Below are 19,591 nucleotides of genomic sequence, written 5' to 3'. Positions count from 1 at the left end.
CTAGGTAACTTGCAAAATATTCTTTTCCAACCAGTGCAAGCCAGACACTTTTAAAAGGGCTTTAGTAAGAGCTCTTCATACTGGAGTTGTACACTGACCCACAGAACCAAAATGTTGCCACGGCAGAGAATGTGCTGGTGATGGAGATGTTCTGCTGTATGCAACTCACTGGGCTGCAGACAGGTTCTGGGGGTGTTCAAAAGCTAATGAAGTAACAGGAAGCTTTTCTTTAAAGTAGAAATATTGCTATCTTAGAACTTGTCCAAGTCATGGTGTGTTTTCTCAAGCACTAGAAAAAGCACCTCTTTCATTTGGGAGATATCTCTCTGAACAATATATCAGACAATATAATTTTACAAGTCCTAAATCTACACCACAGGAACCCAGAAGCTGCCATTGGGGCAGCTTCAAGTAACTGTAACCAAATCCCAGAGAGCTCTTTGCAAATCCCAGAGACCTCAAAGGCTCCCCATAGCTAAAGGGAAAGCCTAATTTGTATTTCCTTTATTATATCTAGAAGGTCTAGTTTTATTTTTGAATACAATGTAAGAGATTCTGTTCTCAGTTCAATGGTACATAATGACCTCTGAGTTCAGTGGCTTTTATACTGATTGCAAGAGAGCTATCAGAAATTTACATTCAAGTTACTGAAAGCAAGCTCTAATTCAGAAACTTCATCAAATATTTCTATCTGCAGATATTCTGGCAGTAAATAGTCTGATGCTATACTTATCAAGATCACTGGAACAAACATCTTTTATTAATGCATGTTTAGCAGGTTTTAAAATATTCATAGTTATGTATATTTTTGTTATCTGGCATGGGCAGGTTAGACTTTAAAAAATGCATGGATCAGTTACTAGTGTCACAATCATGTAAATGGAAGTATTTGAAAATTCTTTACTGCATGTTTTCTTGCAATAAAAAATACCCCAAACCTACTAATCTGTATATTAAGACAATCCATTGTCAGATACAACATATTTTTATAGCAGCATTTGCTAATTTTCCCTTAATGATTCCCAATATCCTCCTATTTTACCACATATTTATCGTATATAAAAGATAATACACAGACATACTGTGAAATCATCAACTTGTATTACTGGAGTTCTACTGACTTTAAAAGTGGATGTGTTGATTCACATCTATTGCTGGCAAGTATATGGGTACACAGACACATACAGGCATATATTTTATGCCTACAGATACTTTATGCTTTGGTGAGAGAAAAAAGACATATATTTACAGAATAAAATTCAATAAGAACACGTAGATACACATCTAGCTCAACAGAGTAAGAGATATGGGAAATTTCCACTATTAAATTGTACTTTAAATAGTCAAAGTCTGTTGGCTAGCAGGGCCAGGAATTACGTGTACTTCTGCAACAAACTGTCAGTATAGATGGTTTCATAAGAATCATGTTGAAACCTTGACAAAAATATTGCTTAGACCAAATGACAATAATTCAGTCTTAAGCAATTGAGCTGAATATCCTTTCACAGATGGCAGCTCTCCACAATGACACCACAGTCCTCTGTCACCACTGAAAGTTGGCTGTTTTTTTTAAATGACAAGGGCTGTTGGATACTGTTGAATCTCCTGTGTGGGTTTTCCACCCTACCCCTAACTCCTCAAAGAGAATTTTAAAATTGTACACCTACTACTTAGCACAAAAATAATTTTTATATCAGTAATAAGTGATGCCTTTGAAATGTACTTCTGTCCTCCCTATATGTGAAAAGAAACACTACATGAACTATCAGACCAGAGCTAAATAACTCTGCAATTTGAACAAAATAGTCTTAGGAGACTGGTTGCATTCTGACTATGAATGCAGACAAGTTCAATAGCATCGTATCCACTTTTGTTAGCAAACAATGTACTGAAATAACTGAATCTCAGCAAGAATTGCTACAGATAGATAACACAGCTTTAAAAACCAAGCTCAGAACTTATGTTTATTTATAGGTAGTATGTTCATAGAAGCATTAATACCTTTGGAGCTTAAATGAATTTATCAGATAAATTTCTGTTGTGAATCATTTGCTCAGCTTCAAAGACAAAATGTTTTAAAACTGTGGGTAAAAAACATTTTCTGCTCAATGTTTTCTCAACATAGACAGCTGACCATTTAGAGAAGGGACTAAAATCAAGGTGAGTCACCAACACTGAATATTTGCCAGTGTTAGATATCCTCCTACCTTGTACAAGAAAGCTAACAGCTAAGTTTCTTAAAAAAAAAAAAAAAGGCAGGAAAATGTGTGTTTTCTATTTGTATTACAAACAACAAGCTCAAATTTTGTCATATGTTTTTGCTTACATATTGAATCAGGTGCAAAATCCTATCCTGTCAACTAACTGGCTGTACCTATACTCTGACAGCCTGTTGCTAAATAAAGGGACTGTTGAAAAAATTGTGGGGAGTGAGTCTGGAGAACACAGGACTATTAACAATGAAAGTGATGGGATTGACAATGACAAACCAAATTTCAGACCAGTAGGCCACTACTTTGAATTAATAAAGATCACTGGGAATGAAAAGTTCTGTAGTAGCTTGAGTATTCTCAACACAGAGATAAGACAACTGTCATATACTATTAACTTCAACTTATTTTCTCTGATATGACTGAAATCAGAATCAAGTTCCTGAATATAAAGGAACACCACTGACAAAGCTGTACTCACCAGTGTATCTTAAACTAACCATATATTGCTGGAGGGATATTTTCTACAGAAATAAGATACTGCTTTCACAAAATATGTATGTAAATATCCATATTTTTAAATTAATATGTAAGACAAGAGATACTTGATCCTTTAGGAGTTTTTACTTCAAGTTAATACTAGGGAAGCAAATACATTACTGCTGTATAACTGAGCTAGACAACTTAAACAAATTAAGTACAATGGCAGCTAGACTGTTACTTATATTTTCTGCTAAAGGGAGCTAAATAAGATCTGACTGCTTACTGTCTTCTGCTGTAGTCATTGAAGTCCAGTTGCTATAAGCATTGCCATAACCATTGGAAGCAACCACTCTCATCTCATACTCAGTGTAGGGCTGCAGGTCTTTGACCCTGTGCTGTAAAGAAGCAGTAGGGCTGGGAAGCAAACTGGAAAGAAAAACAGCATGAGTTACTTCAGAACACATCCCAGCACATCAAGGAAGACTAAAACATTACGTCTTGTAAAAAGACCAGCCACCCTAAAGGTGAGCTGTGCTCAAGGGAAGGGGACTTTTCTTGCTCAGTGGTGGATGGTGGTCTTGCTGAGCTCTGCATACTCTAAAATGTCACCAGCAGAACGCCGCCGCCGCATCTGGAGTCGGTAGCTGGGCGTGCCCGGGGCGTTGTTGCGAACTGGTGTAGACCAGACAACCTGAAGACTGGTCGGAGTGGCAGATGAAAGCCTTGGAGGCATCACGCCATCTGGAGCTGTTGAAAAACATGGATGAATTAGAGCAGAGAAAACCATGGAGAACATATGCCGTGTGGAAACAGAATGCTCCATACACTGGAAAAACTGTTCCTCAGGATCAACAGTAATGTTAACATGGTCCATTTAGTTTAACATTTTCACTACTGAACAATGCTGATTCTTAATTTTCTTCTTTCCAATATGTGAATATTATCTTGCTAAAAGCAAACCTCCAAACACCAAAAGTAATTCAGAAGCAACATATTTTCTACCACCTGTTCAAATATTATCTATTTCTCGCTGTGCCCAGCTCTGCCACCCTGAGAAGCTACAGAAATGCTCACAGAAATGTTACCCAGCATGAGTAAAACTGATCAGACTTTTTATCATTCAGATACCTTCTCAGCCTTACAAATTTTTTATTAATTTCAAAAGAAAACAGAAGAAATTTTACATGAAGAACATCTTTAGGTAGAAAGCAAAATAGATTCACTGAAGTCTCAGTCTGTAGCCCACTGTTTTGTTAAGGAAATTAATTTTTATGAAGTCCAAGGAACTGCAGATCAAAATGTGTCAGTAATTATACCACAAATGACCTTTCATTGCTGCAAATTTCACTGCATGCAGTAAAAAGAACTATGACAATTTACACCTGTGAGTTTATGGCTTTCCTTTTTCTTTAACAAGAAATCAATCTGTTGAAGAAACTTTCTGTATTTAAACACATCTGTAACTTTTACATGCAACACATCTGTAGCCATATCTCTGTAGCTCTTTTCTAGAGTTAAAACACTGGAAAGTTACTGCCTTTGTAATTTAAACTCTTGTATAATAGTTTTGTTTTTCATGGTTCAGTAGTTATAATTTGCTTTTTTTCCTTTGGTCTTTCCAACAGGAATTCTTTTTCATTGCTGTTATTTTCTTCTTGCCTCTACTGAAGAAAAACCAGTCTCACAGATCTCTAACTTAAAGTGTAGTTGTAAGCCTCAGGGCCTAAGTTGCAAGTTTTAAGATGAGCAAACAGTAATTTACAGTAAGCTTTATGATTTTCATTTACCACCTGTGTATGAGGTGGTTACTAAGAGGGAAGAAACAGACTCTGTGATACACTGTCTGAGTCATTCTCTCTCTAAGACAGGTGAAAGGATGCATCAACTCTAAAAAAGAAAGACATCAGTCACATATAATAGTTTTTATTTATACTGATATATACATTAACAGATATGTGAACTAGCATCTGATATTTTTACTCTGATTATACTTATATCTGGGGCATTTCAACATTTTTCATCTCTAGATCCAAACTGTATTACAGGGAAAGGCACAAAACATGTCCCGCTCCAACCTAAGAAACGTCCTCCCATTACATTAATTTCAAGGTCTGTCAGTTCTCATACAAAATTTTTACTAAAACCTGGCTTCTGGGGTACTGGAGTTATCAGATACTTCTGATAGTTGGCCCCTAGCCCTATAACCCTCCTGTTTTTTTCAGGATAAGATGAAGTAGAACAGAACCTCCGGCTTCCCTCATTCCCTTCTGCTCCTCTCTGTCACTGTGAAAAAGAAAACATATAATATGGGGGCTTGAGACAGCCTGTGTTTGGATGCTCGTTCCTGCTGCTGTTATCTATATCTAGGGAAAAAGGCTCCAGTAAATCCCAAATAAACCTGAACATCCTTCTATTTCCAAATCCAGAAAATCTCTGAGATTTACGTAATTCATGGTCTGCAAATCCCATGCCAACACCTTCAAGGCCAATAATGAGCACTTCACCTCAGAGGGAAGAAGGTGGCTGGCTTAATTTAAATAGCTCCAATATCCCTCCAGCTGAGCCATCAAAAACAAACATTTGCACACCAAATGTCTCTGCACATGACATTCACTCTCACAGTAAAATGGAGAACACATTTATTTACCTTACATAACATTGTTCTATTTAGCAGTAACATAAGCAGAGTTGGGTTTAAGTTGTGCAATAAAAGATTTTAAAACTTATGGATGTAAAGTACAGTACTCTCAGATAATCATGTATTATTTTGGCATCCTTTATAAGGTGATTCCTGAAGTCAAACTGAGATAGCATAAGAAAGATGATGCAATGAAAGTAAAAATTTTTAGTACAGGGTTTTTAAGTGTTTTTCTAAGCTGATGCCAACAGAAAGAGTCAATATTCCTTCAAAGCTGGGTACTACCTCATTTGAAATGAAACTGTCTGCAGATTAAAATACACCAGTTTTTAGAGTTCACACAGAAATTCTACACAGCAAAAAAAGCTACATCTAAAAATTAATCTAATTAGCCGACCTAGTAATTTGGCCACGAAGTCAAAGTTCACCTTATTGAGGGGACAGTGTGAGGCAACTCACTGAGGAGGCAAAAGCGTTAAATTTATTTGCAGCTCTGTCAGGACACATGACTTCACTTTGTCTTTCATTTACCAGTCTGTTACGTGGAGATAATAATACTGATCTTCTTTGTAAAGCTCTCTGAGATCTACAAAGTAAAAGCTCAGATTAAGCTTTATGTACCTATAGAGGTAGTCATTGTAGCGCTACAGGAATGTTCATCAAAAAACAAAGATGTAGCTGTTTAAATGTCAATAACAATTCCACAGTCTGGATGTTATTTTAATGGCGTAGGTAATCTCAGCTAAATGTTCAAATCTCTTCTACCAACAAAAGCACGGCATATGGAAGAGCAGAAAATTTGGACAAATCTCTACTGTGAAAGTCGCCTGAACCTAGGTCTTGTAGAACAAGCTAAGCCCACTACTTTCAAACCAACATGTTTCAATATACAGCAACTGTATTTATCTGAATGGCTTCCTGTAGCCCATAGAGAATTTCCTCAGCAATGTACTAGTGCGTGTTCTCCAAAGGAATGGGGCAGGGGGGCAGGAGGGTACAGCAAATAAATTGTCAAGTCTCTGCTGAGTCATAATGAGAAAGGTGCTCTATTAAACTAATCACGATTTGCTCATTAAAATGGCAGAGCACTTACCCCCCAAAATGGTAATTCTAATTTGCACACAAAACATCCTCTGACTATTTCAAGCATTCCTCATCACCAAGGTCTTCAGTGTAACATTTCCCCCAGCTTAACCCTTTTTATCCAATCCATATCCCCAAGAGACTCCTTACTACCCAAGTAATAACTGGCAACAAGCAATAATTCTGCTGTGAATTTCTCAACAGAAGAGCCATGTATCTATCAGCTTGATATATCGTCTTTAAGATGCAGTGTTGCTCAAAAATCTCCCCTCGAGCTTTAATATGACCCTCAGGGGGCAAGCACTCCACTTCCAACCTACTGAATCAACATCCAGCCCAGTAAATCCTCACTTAGCAGGGCAGAAAGTCATGCTTTGTATATCAAGAGACTACAAAGGCAGAATAAAATATTTAATCAGATGTCAATTCTAATCAAATAATTAATAAACAGTTCCACAAAACAATAAAAACTGAAGACTGTTTCAAGATGACAATGATATATTGTATTCCAAATACTCAGGTACATGCAGATGGATTGAGAAATATCTGACCCCTCTTCAGCCAGTAATGTGCTAAGCAGCCTTTGAAAAGTGTTTCAACTTTTTGCCTCAATTTCTTTATCTTAAATAACATGTGCAAAAATAGTCAGCTTTGTAAGTATTTGTTTATTTTAGGACAGCAATCATTTTGTGAAATGATTGTGCTTAAATGTTTATTCCATGTGGAAAGCTTATTTTGTTTTCTGAGAGGTATTCATTATATTTATCGTAAGGATTTATCTGAAATGTAAATTTTCTGAAAGTAGACGACTTTGAACAGGACTATCAAAAGATGAACTACTATTAGGACAATAAATGATTACTTAATTATAAAAATGTCTCCTTTCATAAGAAGAAGAAAAGCCAGAAGAAAAGCAGAGCTCTATTACATATCTATAAAATTGGTACAAACTCATACCAACTTTGAAGTGTCACCCTTTTTAACAGTGATCAGATATACTGACCCCAATGTATCCTTAATGTCTCCAGATAGGCACCTAGAAGATTTTGGAGCTATGAATATGTAACTCTATAAGCTGTCACAGCTGCATATATAAAATATTTCGCATTTGTATCTTAGCAAAATATATTTCATAAACATGGATGCAAATGCTAACTACAGATTTAATTATAGGGGAGAAGGAAAATAGTTTCTCCAGTGTTTGCACCAAAACAGCAAGGAAATGTTCCACTCAGACTGCCTTTAGATGAGTGTCTTGCTCTGTCATGACTACTCTTCCTCTTTTCCAGGTTCAATTCACAAACCCCATTTCTTTATCTCATCGTAGTGCTTGTTTAGGTACTCCTGATTCATTTCCTATTTTAGGTGCCCACACTGAGATCATCTTATTATGGCACTTTTTATGGCAATATGTTTGCACTTTGACACTTGTTTCTTCTGATTTTCTCAGGTATGCCTGTTATCTAGTGGTTTGCTCAGTCCAAATAATTCCAGCCATTGCACTCCCCATAATTCTCAACTTCAGCATGTGTTTTATAAAAAAGGTTTTTATAAACCTTTATCTCTTGGCAAAGCAGTAGATTGCTTTTTTTTGTTTCTTATCTTCACAGGTTCACTGAAGTTTACTCTGGTTTTGTTTTTAACTCCTTCCCCGTTGTTTTTCCTTCTCAGCATATACTGAATAAAAGAGTTGTTCTTGATTTTTTCATTTAATACATATTTGCAACCATGTTATTTCTCCCAGTCAATAACCAGAGAACATTTCTGGATTATTCTTCTAATTTTATCATTTCACTGCTGGATGTTTACAGCTATAGATATAGCTCCAGCTAACAATACATATACCAAGGACAACGCACCCATATTCAACGGACATCCCCGCACTTTGAAACATGAAATGTGAAAGGTTCATGGTGGCCCTCTTGCTATCCCCTTTCTGGCACATTTATCTTGGGAAGAAAGGATGTTGTGTTTGGCAAAAAGCAAATTGAGAGATATAAAGAAGTAGCTTCAAGCTTTTGTAAACTTAAGAGTAAGTCCAAACTTGTTCACACCTCATGTTAGTGAAATTTTCTTTTCAGAAGTATAATATAGACAGGGTACAGAAATATCTTGTGCTCTCTTCATGATCTATCCTATTTTATACCTCTGCTTTCTGCTGTAATAGTAATTTCATTTGAAAAGAAATGCTTTTGTAAATCTATTCAGAAGAGCATTTTAGCATCAATCCTTAATGTTACCTGTATGGTACAATATCATTCAGAAAAATAAGACATTTGAAAAAAAATCTAAAATTTATCTTTATCTGGATTGAGTATGTAAGCTCTAACTGTGGATTTTTCTGCACTTTCACTGTTTGGTATTCCTAACAGCAGAGCATAATTTTAGTAGGGCTCTAAAAATCAACTTGGGCTTTACTCCATGACCTGTACACCTAAAGTTTAAGACAATTGTCTTTTGAAATCCTAAAGCAGGCTTACTTATTCCTCATTAATATTGTTCCAGAAATAAACAAACAAACAACAACAACCAAACAAACAAAAAACCTAAAAAATACTACCAAACCCAAAAATCAAACAATCAGAATCAGACCTTCCCCTCCTTTTAATGAATTTTTCTTCATGTACAATCTCAACACCTGCAACCTGGGCATAGGTCTCAAGTGGAAATACATGTATGAGATGCTCCTTTCCTAAATGTTAGATTTCACTGAGGTCAACACTATAAAAATGTCTTATAGATTTGTCACCTCACCTTTCCATAAGAAGTAACCTGCCTTCCTTCTTCATGTTAGGTGAAAGTTTGTCCATCTTACTCAGCAAGAACTTTACTAAACTCTAAAAGCTACAAAAGAATGCCAATAAGCAATTAGCTGAATGATTAATGATTTTAATACCTGTAATAAGGACATTGGCTAGAATTTATAACTGTCCAGTAAAACCAATTATTCAAAAGGATTGTTCAAAAGGATGGCAAGCCAATAACTGCCATATAACAATTTTTTTTTTAAATACTATGAAGAAAAACCATAAAGAATGGTATTACAAAATCAGACAGAAACTGCATTTAAATGAACAGCTCTTGCTGGTTAACTGTGATTCTGGCTACTGGAAAACAAAATATCTCTGTAAAATAGCTTTAAGAAACTATCAGATCTGCCTGTTTTAACTTAGGGGGACAGATGTGGCAAGAGCAGTGGGAATAAGATCCTGTCTACCATCATGCAACAGCTTCAGCTTCCTGCATGAAGTAGCTTTAGCAATTAAGTTCAGGAGATTTTTTTGGATTGCAATTATTATTATTGGACTTTTTTGTAGTTGGTTGTTTTGCAGTTTTGGGTTTAGGTTTGTTTGTTTTTTCAAAGGAAAAAGACGAAAGAATTTGACATCATCTTCAAAATCTTACAGCTTTCTTTATAATTAGTATCTGGCATCAGAGATATATAACCAGAGGCAGGCATGGTACCTTCCACACTGATGGAAACATCTCTGCTGATTGCTGGTGAGGAGACTCTTGGCTAAATTAAAATATCTTCCTTAATGTGGATGCCAGAATTTCAGAGTATTACAGGGTGGCTTTTAACCTTGTAGCTTCTTGTTTGAAACTAAACAGTTCTTAGATAGTTCTGGAAGTCCAGAGACACCCCAAAAGCAACAAAAATCCCCCCAAATTTTATCACTCATGGTTGGGAAAAGCCCAGGGAAGAAAGTTTAAACCTATGTAGTTAAAAGAACAGTAAGGATAGACACATTAGAATCTTCAACTTCGCATAAGTTTTGAAAAGATAGAGAATGTTTCCCAGGATACACAGAAATGTGTGTCCTGGGGAACAGGACACACAGCAATGAGATTAAACTTCTGCAAAAAAGTTTTTAAATCTCCATCAGACTAAGCAAATGCTTACTGAAAATGAGATAACTTACAATTTTGAGGAAAGAAGACAGTATGAGTTGATTTCCCAATTAACTCTTTTTCAGCCTAATAATTCTTTGAAGGGGATTCTAATGCCATAGAAGAAGAGAAAGATGAAAAAAAAGGAAAAGGCACAAAGGTGGTTATGCTACAAGAAACATATGCATTGTTCTGAAGCATAATCTCTTAAAAATTAATTTTAATATTGATTTATTCTATGACTGAAGGAAAAAGAATAACACCAGATATCCAAAACCAGAAAGCACCATTCTACTTGAACAAGTGGACTTCTGGAAATGGCTTCTGCAAATGATTATTAGCTATACAGGGTTGTCAAGCATTGGAACAGACTGCCCAGGGAAGAGGTGGAGTCACCATCCCTGGAGGTCTTTAAAAGGGATGTGGTGCTTAGCGACACGGATTAGTGGTGGACCTGGTCATATTACGTTAATGGTTGGTTGATGACCTTAAAAATCTTTTCCAACCTAAATGATTCTATGATTCTGTATCTCCATCCAAAGTGGCAAAAAGAAACTAAGAAAATACATGAACCTCAACTGAATGGTAAAGAAAATGGGATACTGGAAAACATGTGAATGCTCTTACTAAATAAGAAGTCTCATTAAATCAGAAGTCTCTTCACACTGCACTCTTGAAATATGGATGCTAAAGAACAGACCACCCTGTTAAAGAACAGAGCACCCTCATTGCTACCAGCTGATGTGCATTTTGACAGAAGCCTCAGTTTACATATCCCTGTATGTACAGAATGAAGAACAGGGCTGCAAATAAATTAGCTCTGCAACAGGATTACCTGTAGTTATTTTTAATCCATAAATTTCTCTGCGGTACATAATGGATGGGGTAAAATACTACAATTTCTGATGGAAACCAAGCTTGAGAGTGCCCATCAATAGAAAATGGATCTGACAAGATGACAGATTAGCTGGTGTTAGGGAGCCACTACACACAGTGGGTGGTGCAGTCTTATTATATCTTGAATATCCTACAGGTATCTGTGAGATCCAGGTCACTGGACTACCTTTTGGCCATGAAACAACTGCAGCCAGAACAGATTTCCATCTCACAAATTCTTTCCTTACTTGCAGAAAGAGGAGGAAAAGAGCTTCTAAAGATTCTGCTCCGAGTAATCAAGGCAACACAGAGCTGGCTTTTGTTCACAGCTACTACTTAATTCTTTATGATATATATGGTAATCACAAAAAGACTTTGACTCAGTGTCAAAATGAGTCAAAAACTCTAACTTTACAGACTGGGAGTCCTGTCTTTGTTTGCAAGAAATGTTGTTCACCTCAAGACAGTAGAAGTCATGCCAGTAGAATACCAAGTGCCCAACTCTTTGAAAATTGACTTTTTAAGGTTCCATCAAGTGCCTTGTAAAATTTTGCTCCCTGGAAGTCTATTTCAGTAGCAACCACATTCTCACAAATGGAAGTTTAAAAAAACCTAACTAATGACAAAATCCCCTAGCAACCCCTCCTCAAGAATATACTACTTTGCTCCAATCTTCACGCTATTAAAAAGCTTATTAACTTTTCCTGTTCACCTGAGTTGGACAAGGCTGAAAACAAAAACATCAAAGCAACAATATCTATTAAGTAGAAACTATGGTTTGTGTGTCATCTTAACCTGCTTCTCAATTCACTCTATGGCATTGAAGTAGCCTATATTCTCTAGTTTTCTTCTGCAAAGTATAGTATATGGCAGATTCAGAAAAAATACCCAAAATGACTGTATATTTTATTAAAAGCCTATTTTTATTCTCTCTGCCTCTTTTTAACAAAAGTCTAATTTAGCTGTTGTTCCCTTAGGTACGAGGTACACAGTTCATAATTCATTTGATATAAAATGTCAGTTTAGATTTTTGCACTTCTTTGATAAATGAGAAAAAACATGTACATTTCAATTTCCTTCCACGAGGTTTCACCAACAGAAGCCCCCCTCCCACTGTGCTGCTCAAAGACTTTTGCGTTAAATTAAACATCAAGATTCAGAAACTGTAGGGAATGATATTTCCAAGACATACAGTACAAATACATGAGACTTGGAAAAAAGGTAATGATTTTTCCTACCAGTAAAGTGATGTCTCCCAAAGAGCATCTTTGATCCTTGAATTAGTTCTCAGTTATAATTTAATATATCAAAACTGTCAGCAGCTTTCCTTACATTTAAACATAAAGGGATATAGTCAGCTCCACAAAAAGCAAAATACAACATTCAGGGGCTCTCTCCCCCCCACCCCCAACATGTGCTTGTGACTGTGAAGTCCATCAATATTAATGAGGAAAATCTGTGTACATCAAAGGTGATGGCAAAGAATTAATTTAATTGTATCTGTCATCATTGCTAGAATGGAGTGTTTTTTCCTATATAACCAAACCCTGCCATTGATCAACGTGTAAAACTCTCAGGGGTGTAATCTGCACAATGGAATAGAGAAGAATCAAAATTTTAGTTCTGGAAAGAAAACTGATATAATTAGGAAAAATAACAACAAAACACTGTGTATTATTCTCTTATGTAACACATGAGGCCAAGGCTGACAAATCTGAACCACCACATTTACAGAGCAAACAAGAATTCTTATCACTGCTCGAAATGCCAACTGCAATGCTATGGCTGTCACTTCACGTTACGGTGCAGTCCAAGAGCTGCAGTATCAATAAATTAAGCTGTATTAGAAAATAGCAATAGGATCACATCCTGATGCTTATGCTGAGCATCAGCACTGATGAACAACATACATCCAGAGCCATGAGCCACAGAACTCAGCACCTTCTCCTCTTGCCCTGCGTTGCTGCTGTGCACACTCCCTCACCCCAGCCTGGGAAGTGTCATCAGCCCCACACTACAACAGCATCTGCTCTCTTTTCTCCCAGTAAATGAGACTTCCCCCTACACCCAACAGCAGTTTCAACAGGATAGGTGGACAGTATTATGCATTGCCTGCTTAAGAACCCAGAAATTAATACACTGCCCAGCAACTGGGAGATAAGATTAATGATCCAGATCTCCTTTTTTTCAGCCAATGTTCTAACAAAGAAAAGCTATGAAAGAATATGAAAGGTAATGCCTACATTGCAACTAACTGTGGCAAAAATCCCTGACTGTTTTTAACCCATTACAGATCCCCACTAAATATAGCATTTCAATTGACAGAAATATGATCTAGGTGTTATATACTGAAGCAAAATATTTAATATTTAGGGTGAATAAAAATCAATTCAGGCAAGACTATTCCCACACAGAAATAATCTGTTCAAAATATACAGCTGACTTCTCTGATTAATAGGGTAAAAGGATTACAACCTTTTATAGCCAAGCTATCCACATAGGAATGTTCATATAAGCATTATTAAGTAGCTACCCATCAGTTAATGTCCTGTTCTAGACACTTTTAACAAATAAACCATTTATATGAATTATCTGTGGGCTTCATTTCCTTAGATAATACTGAAGAACACATAAATTCACTGGAATTAGTGATAGTGTGTCAATATACAACAATAAATTATCTGCTCACAAGTATTTTTACTGAAAAGACCTTGACTACCATCATCTTGTTCAAAATCAGGTAGCCTAATTGATTAAAAGTCGTTTTAACACCATCATGCTTTATTCAAACCCAGAACAGGCTGAATGTGTTGTGGCTTCTGTGCCACAAGACATTTTAGAGCATTTACCCCAAAATACATGCAGTATTCATCACAGGTTGAAGTAAACTAAATATCTTGGCAATACTTACTCTCTAAAGTACAGATTTTCTTCAATCTTTTTACAAAAAGTAAAGAGCCAGAGGAAACTTCCTCTCCTTTTTTCATTTTTCAAACATAGGGCTAAATCCTCCGCACAGAAAATTTACAGCTGGTTAGTTCAGATTACAGCCATCAGTTGAGTATTTTGGACAGCAGTATCAATTTCTTAAGAATAACCCCCTCAAATAGGCTACTTAGTATGTAAGAGTGCTCATAACTTCAATGTAAAGAAAAATAGAGAAAAGAGAAGTATTTTTTCTTTATATAAAGCCATCTCTTCAGTGATTCAACTTCTTTTCTTCATATATATATATATTATTAGAAATTTTTAGATAATCTAAACTCAGTCAACCTGAATGCACGCATTTTCTCTGTACATATTGGCTGCATTAAACTATGGTGACACCTTTCACAGAGAGGCAATCCCCCAGCCTAAGCTGAGACAAGAAAAAAGGCTGACAAACTTTGTGGCATGTATATTATGCTTTCCAGCATAAGGAGGAATAAAAAATTTTCTTTTACCTTCTGTTGCTAACACATGCCTCTCTCTCTGTCTGTAAAATGGGAATACCTATATTCAGTCACCTGAGAAGCCTACTGGAAATCTGAATTAGCAGATACATTTGTAAAAATCATCAAAGTAAACAGGTCAGTATACAAACAGTAAGGATTAATATAATTCAATACTGGACAGATCCCCCCAGCAACATGAAATACATTAATTCCCTTTCTCATTTTACTCAGCTGGAATTAATCTAAGAGCATAGTATTTCTCTGTCAGAGGAATAAGCATGATCTGCATAGAGATCCAAAGATTAAAAAAGACAGAAGTCAATCATTATACATGAATATGCATATACTGATATATCATAAACATTTTTGTGTGTATGCACCTGCACATGCATGCACACACAAAAATAACATTCAGAAAGAAAAGAACAGTGAGGAAAATGCTGTCAAATTCCAGGAATCAACCTTTAAGGGCTATAGACTCTAACAGCTGCCTTTGTTGAAAGAAAGAGGGTAGCACACACCAACACTGCATTATAGGAGCACTAGAGGAGAAGTGGTGACTCTAGTCAATAATTTTCACTCAGCTTCCATGTTCTCTCCCTTTTTCTGCCTTTATAGAGAAGCTTATTTCTCCTCAGGTACTCAGCCAACTAAGCTAAAGTTAACAACAGAGATGTAAGAGAAAGAGGAGTGCTACACTAAAAAAGTAGGGAAAAGTCAAACTTAAAACACTACCAGAACAAATAATTAGCTATATGAAGGAAAAATACTCATTTTCTGCAAAATGTTTTATGAATTCAGATATAAAGCTTCAGACATTTTTAATTCAATTTCAGATACTTTTCCAAACTACAGAAAAAACTCCCAAAATGTAGTTACTAAGAGTAATTTTTAACTCCAGAAAAAAAAAAAAAAAAAGCAAAAGCACTTTTATGGCCATGATGTTTATTTCCTTAATGTAATTTCCCTAATTCCACAATGTTTGATTTCCTCTACATTTAAACCTCAGCAAGATCTTTAAAAAAACCTTTCATTTTTTCCCCCCGCATTAAGCTTTTTTCCCTGATATAGAAACATGACAAATATGCAACAGGGTAACAGAACTTCGCTGGAGATGTAGAGTTCATTGCAGGCAGAGGAACTTCAAAACTTCCTGAACTGTGCAAAGTGGGTCAAGCCTTCAAACCTTGCCACTTTACTGAAATGCTTTATGATCACCAGGTTAACTTCCATAATCTAGATGTGCAGAATCTTCCAGTGCAGAAAATATAGAATGACGTGACCAAAAAAAACCCAGCAAACCTATGAACAAACAAAAAACTCACAGGTATTTGCCTTTGCTGACAGTTACTGAAAATGAAATTTTATTCCAAAACCTATAGGGGCAGGAGTTGTCAGAAACAGAAAATATAAAAACACGAGCTTTTTAGAAAAGCAGTGCAAATCACAGCAGCAAAGTAACACAAAAATTGATCAGTTTCCTAGTACTTACATATATCTGGGAAATGGTTCTAAAGACAAAATTTATGGTGTGATTTTTCAAATGTCTTCTGTATGTTTTCACCAGGAATTTCAACAGCATTTTTTATAGAATTTCTTCAGCAGAGCCTAACTTGTCACATAAGCATTGCTGACTTCAGTTACAGTACTGAAAAATCTAGTTCAGATTTGCTCAGAATGAAAAGAAAAATCAAAAGTAAAAAAAGCCCCAGAATGAATAAGCTTGAGATTATATAAAATTGGCACACTTCTTCTAAATTGTGTCCTTTTTCATGTACAATTGAAATTGCTCTAAATAGGTTAATGTGATAGCAGGTAATAGTTTTAAATAATTATCTACCTCTAAATTTCACAACAGCCTATTTCCCCCATTTTTATATATTCTTCTGTATTTCTGAAGTAAATCAAGCTGTAGTTTTTCAGCATGGCATCTTCCCTAGCACAGATTTCTTCTAAGAGCTCTTAAGTACAGTCTGGATCTCATTCTAAGGCTAAGGTTTTGGAAAGACCTGAGTGAGACCTCTTCAGTGAGGTTAATTGCCTGCTTATAGACGATCAATTAGCTGAAGCACAGTTCTCCCTGTCTCATCTGGCTCTCCCTAAGCAAGAAAAACACATCCACGTTCTTCCAGGCAACTAAAATTGCTGGTTTGATCTTGTCCCAGCTGCTTCATGCTGCTCTAGAAGAGACAAAGCAGCTGAGGAACTGATACATGCAGATTATTTGTGTCTGGAGTGTGGAAAGACCACAGCTGGAACTATGGGAGATCTGCCCGGCCCCAAAAGCACAGGGTGCAAAGGCAAAGAGAAGGAGGCAATCAGAAGAAAAGGACATAGCTGGAGTGTCATTGCCTGCTGGTAAAACTCCTCAGGTTTATGAGTAGGGACTTACACTAAGCTTCAATTTAAAGCAACCTTTATAATATGTGGAGTTAGGCTGAGCCCCAACTGGCTGCAATTTAGGAAAGAGCAGCAAAGAGGGCACCTCTGTGCCTCCCATTGCCAGAGTTTGAAGACACAGCTGTTCGGGAATAAGACTTCTCTTGTCTCTTGCCATGCAAAACACCCACCCAAAATCAAGAATGGACACAGTATGAGGAAAGGTGTGCTGAACAGCTTGGGAGAGGGGAATAAAAGAAGAAAGTAGCTCTAATGAAAATGACAATAAGTTCAATACTGCAGAGATTAAAGAATTACGGTTTCAGCAGACCAGAAACTCCCAGTTTCCCACACAAGCACTTTTGGAATCCTACCCTTATATCCCCATGAAATCACCTTTCTAGACAAAAGAAAATGGAATGGCTGATTTACACGGCTTGCTACAGACACTGTAATTAGCTGGGTCATTGACGGAGATGCAGGAGAGCTCTTCCCCCCTCTCTGCTCTATCCTGGTATCTCCTTAAAGTAGCTGTAGAAAAGATATGGTCACAAATTTTCACTATGAACTTTCTGTTAACACAGAAGATAAAGAACAAAAGAATCCTCTTGGATTCTTTCTCTTGGATTTCTCTCTAAAAAGAGAAAGGAGAGAGAGGAAAATGAGAAGGAGAAGAAGGAAAGGAGAGAAAAAAATTATGTTTCAAACACGTGAAATTTGAAGCAAAGGACATTGTTTCCAAACAAATTTTATGGTGTCACACAATGTGATATTAGGAAACATAGGAAAACAAATCTGTCTCACAGGGAAAATTCTAGCATATTCAAGTTTGATTTTTCTTCCAACATAATTCTGACTTAGCATCAGTTTTCTTTATTTATTGAATATTCATTCCTCTAAGGAGGCCTGCTGGCTTCAGTGATCAAACTCCAAGAGCAAATGCTTTCAGATGTGAGTATAAGTTGTATGATGTGGTTCCTACTTGTTTGCATAATTAGATCAGTAGTCCTGTGATGAGTTTCAGTATACAGTCTCTGAGGTGTTGCAACTTAAACTAACAGAGGACTGAAACCCTCTGATTCCAGGACACCACCTCCTGTAGATATTAAACAAACATCAACAGCTAACGGTATGTAGGCTCCAGTTTTGTTGCTGAGAACAAGCCCAGGCAGTGGCATGCAGTATTCCACACAGAAAGAAGGGACCTGCAAGGGGCAGGGGCTCAAGTGTCTAAGCAAAATCTTACATCTTTTCCTGCTAGACATTCCTATATTGTGCAAATCACAGACAGAGCACATAATTGAACAACATACTTAATAAATCATGACAGAGTGTAAAGAGGCACTTTACTACTTAGGCAGATTTTTTTTTTTTCAGAGTATCTTTCCTTATATGCTTTACACAGGATGTATCAATTCTTTGAGGCTCTTTTCTGTGGATAAATCAGCACCAAGTTAATGGTTTGTAATCCCCAGTTTAAGAATCCACAGGGAGTCAACTCCACAATGTGGTACAGAATTACCATCCAAAACCCTCTTCAGACCTCTTGTCATGAGTTTGGAAATCCAGTCCTTTTTCCTGCTTTGTAGGGGATGATTGAGACTCCACCTTCCTGTTTCCCATTAGAGCAGCAGTCTGTCCTTCTTTTTGCATCTATTTATTCAACATAATCCATCTTCTTCCCATTCCCTTCCATACTCAGGCTTTGGGGGCCAGAGGAAGGGAATAAATGGATTTAACTAGAGTATAAGCTATTATCAGCAGTGATTGCAAATTTCCCTTCTGCTAGCTCACCATCCCTTATTACAAAGGAATTCTAAAATAATGGGGTCTTCTATGTGCCACTACATCAGAAGTATGACTCATTGAGGAGAAAAATGTATAACCAAGAACTCTGTGCAAGAGTTTTTTTCCCAGAATTTTGCAGTTTTATATCCTCTCTATCACTTCAATTCATTTATCTAATTCAATTAATTCTAAAATAATTTGTTTTCCAGATCTTTTACTGGCTGGCATCCTCAAATTAATGTGAAGCACTGGCTAGAATATTATTTTTTACAGCTTCTACCAAAGCAGTTTAGGACAAGATAAACAGAACAAATTTATTCTTTCTGGAAAAAATATAAAACTCAAAAAAATTTACTTCTACCTCTGCAGTATGAAATTTGTCACTAATCATTTTAAACTATGCCCTTTTATGCTTCTTCCATCTCTTTTAGCTTTCTATGCAGTTCTTTGATGTAACAAAGACAGTTTCAGACAAGATTTCAGTTCATCTGGAAAAAAAAAAGCTTTAAGTCTTGAGGCAAAAAGCAGTGTATTTAAAATTTATATACTCCATAATGCCTTTGTTCTGAACTTGAACATCCTGAGAAACTTCTCTTTCTTTTGCTTTCCGACTCTGAAGATCATTTGTTCTCATGGTTTCAGCTTCTTATTATGCAACAGTGACTTTAACTGGTGGTTCCAGCATTTAAGTACATGCACAGTCATGGCTGACCCTTTCTGATCAATTGCCAATCCATACAGGTTTGACTGATAAAAGAGCCAATTAGATTTAAGCAAATTAAGGGACATCACCAATGTCAACCACTTAT

The 19,591-nt window shown here is 36.5% G+C and overlaps 1 protein-coding gene across 1 annotated transcript in view; it reads right to left on the bottom strand.

Annotated features, from left to right (window-relative positions):
- Window positions 1-19,591, bottom strand: part of USH2A (usherin) — a 374,258-nt gene that overhangs the window by 133,997 nt on the left and 220,670 nt on the right. Inside the window, exons 38-39 of the mRNA XM_041477027.1 lie at window positions 3,290-3,440; window positions 2,977-3,119 (exon numbers count right to left, since the gene is read on the bottom strand). Coding sequence (XP_041332961.1) covers window positions 2,977-3,119; window positions 3,290-3,440 — 294 coding nt within the window. The remainder of the gene's footprint in view (window positions 1-2,976; window positions 3,120-3,289; window positions 3,441-19,591) is intronic.

The sequence above is a fragment of the Pyrgilauda ruficollis genome, unplaced genomic scaffold, assembly GCF_017590135.1.
Source record: "Pyrgilauda ruficollis isolate IOZ18807 unplaced genomic scaffold, ASM1759013v1 scaffold4, whole genome shotgun sequence".
Lineage (NCBI taxonomy): Eukaryota > Metazoa > Chordata > Aves > Passeriformes > Passeridae > Pyrgilauda > Pyrgilauda ruficollis.
The sequence above is the reverse complement of the archived record's forward strand: the minus strand, read 5'-3'. Positions and strand labels throughout refer to the sequence as shown.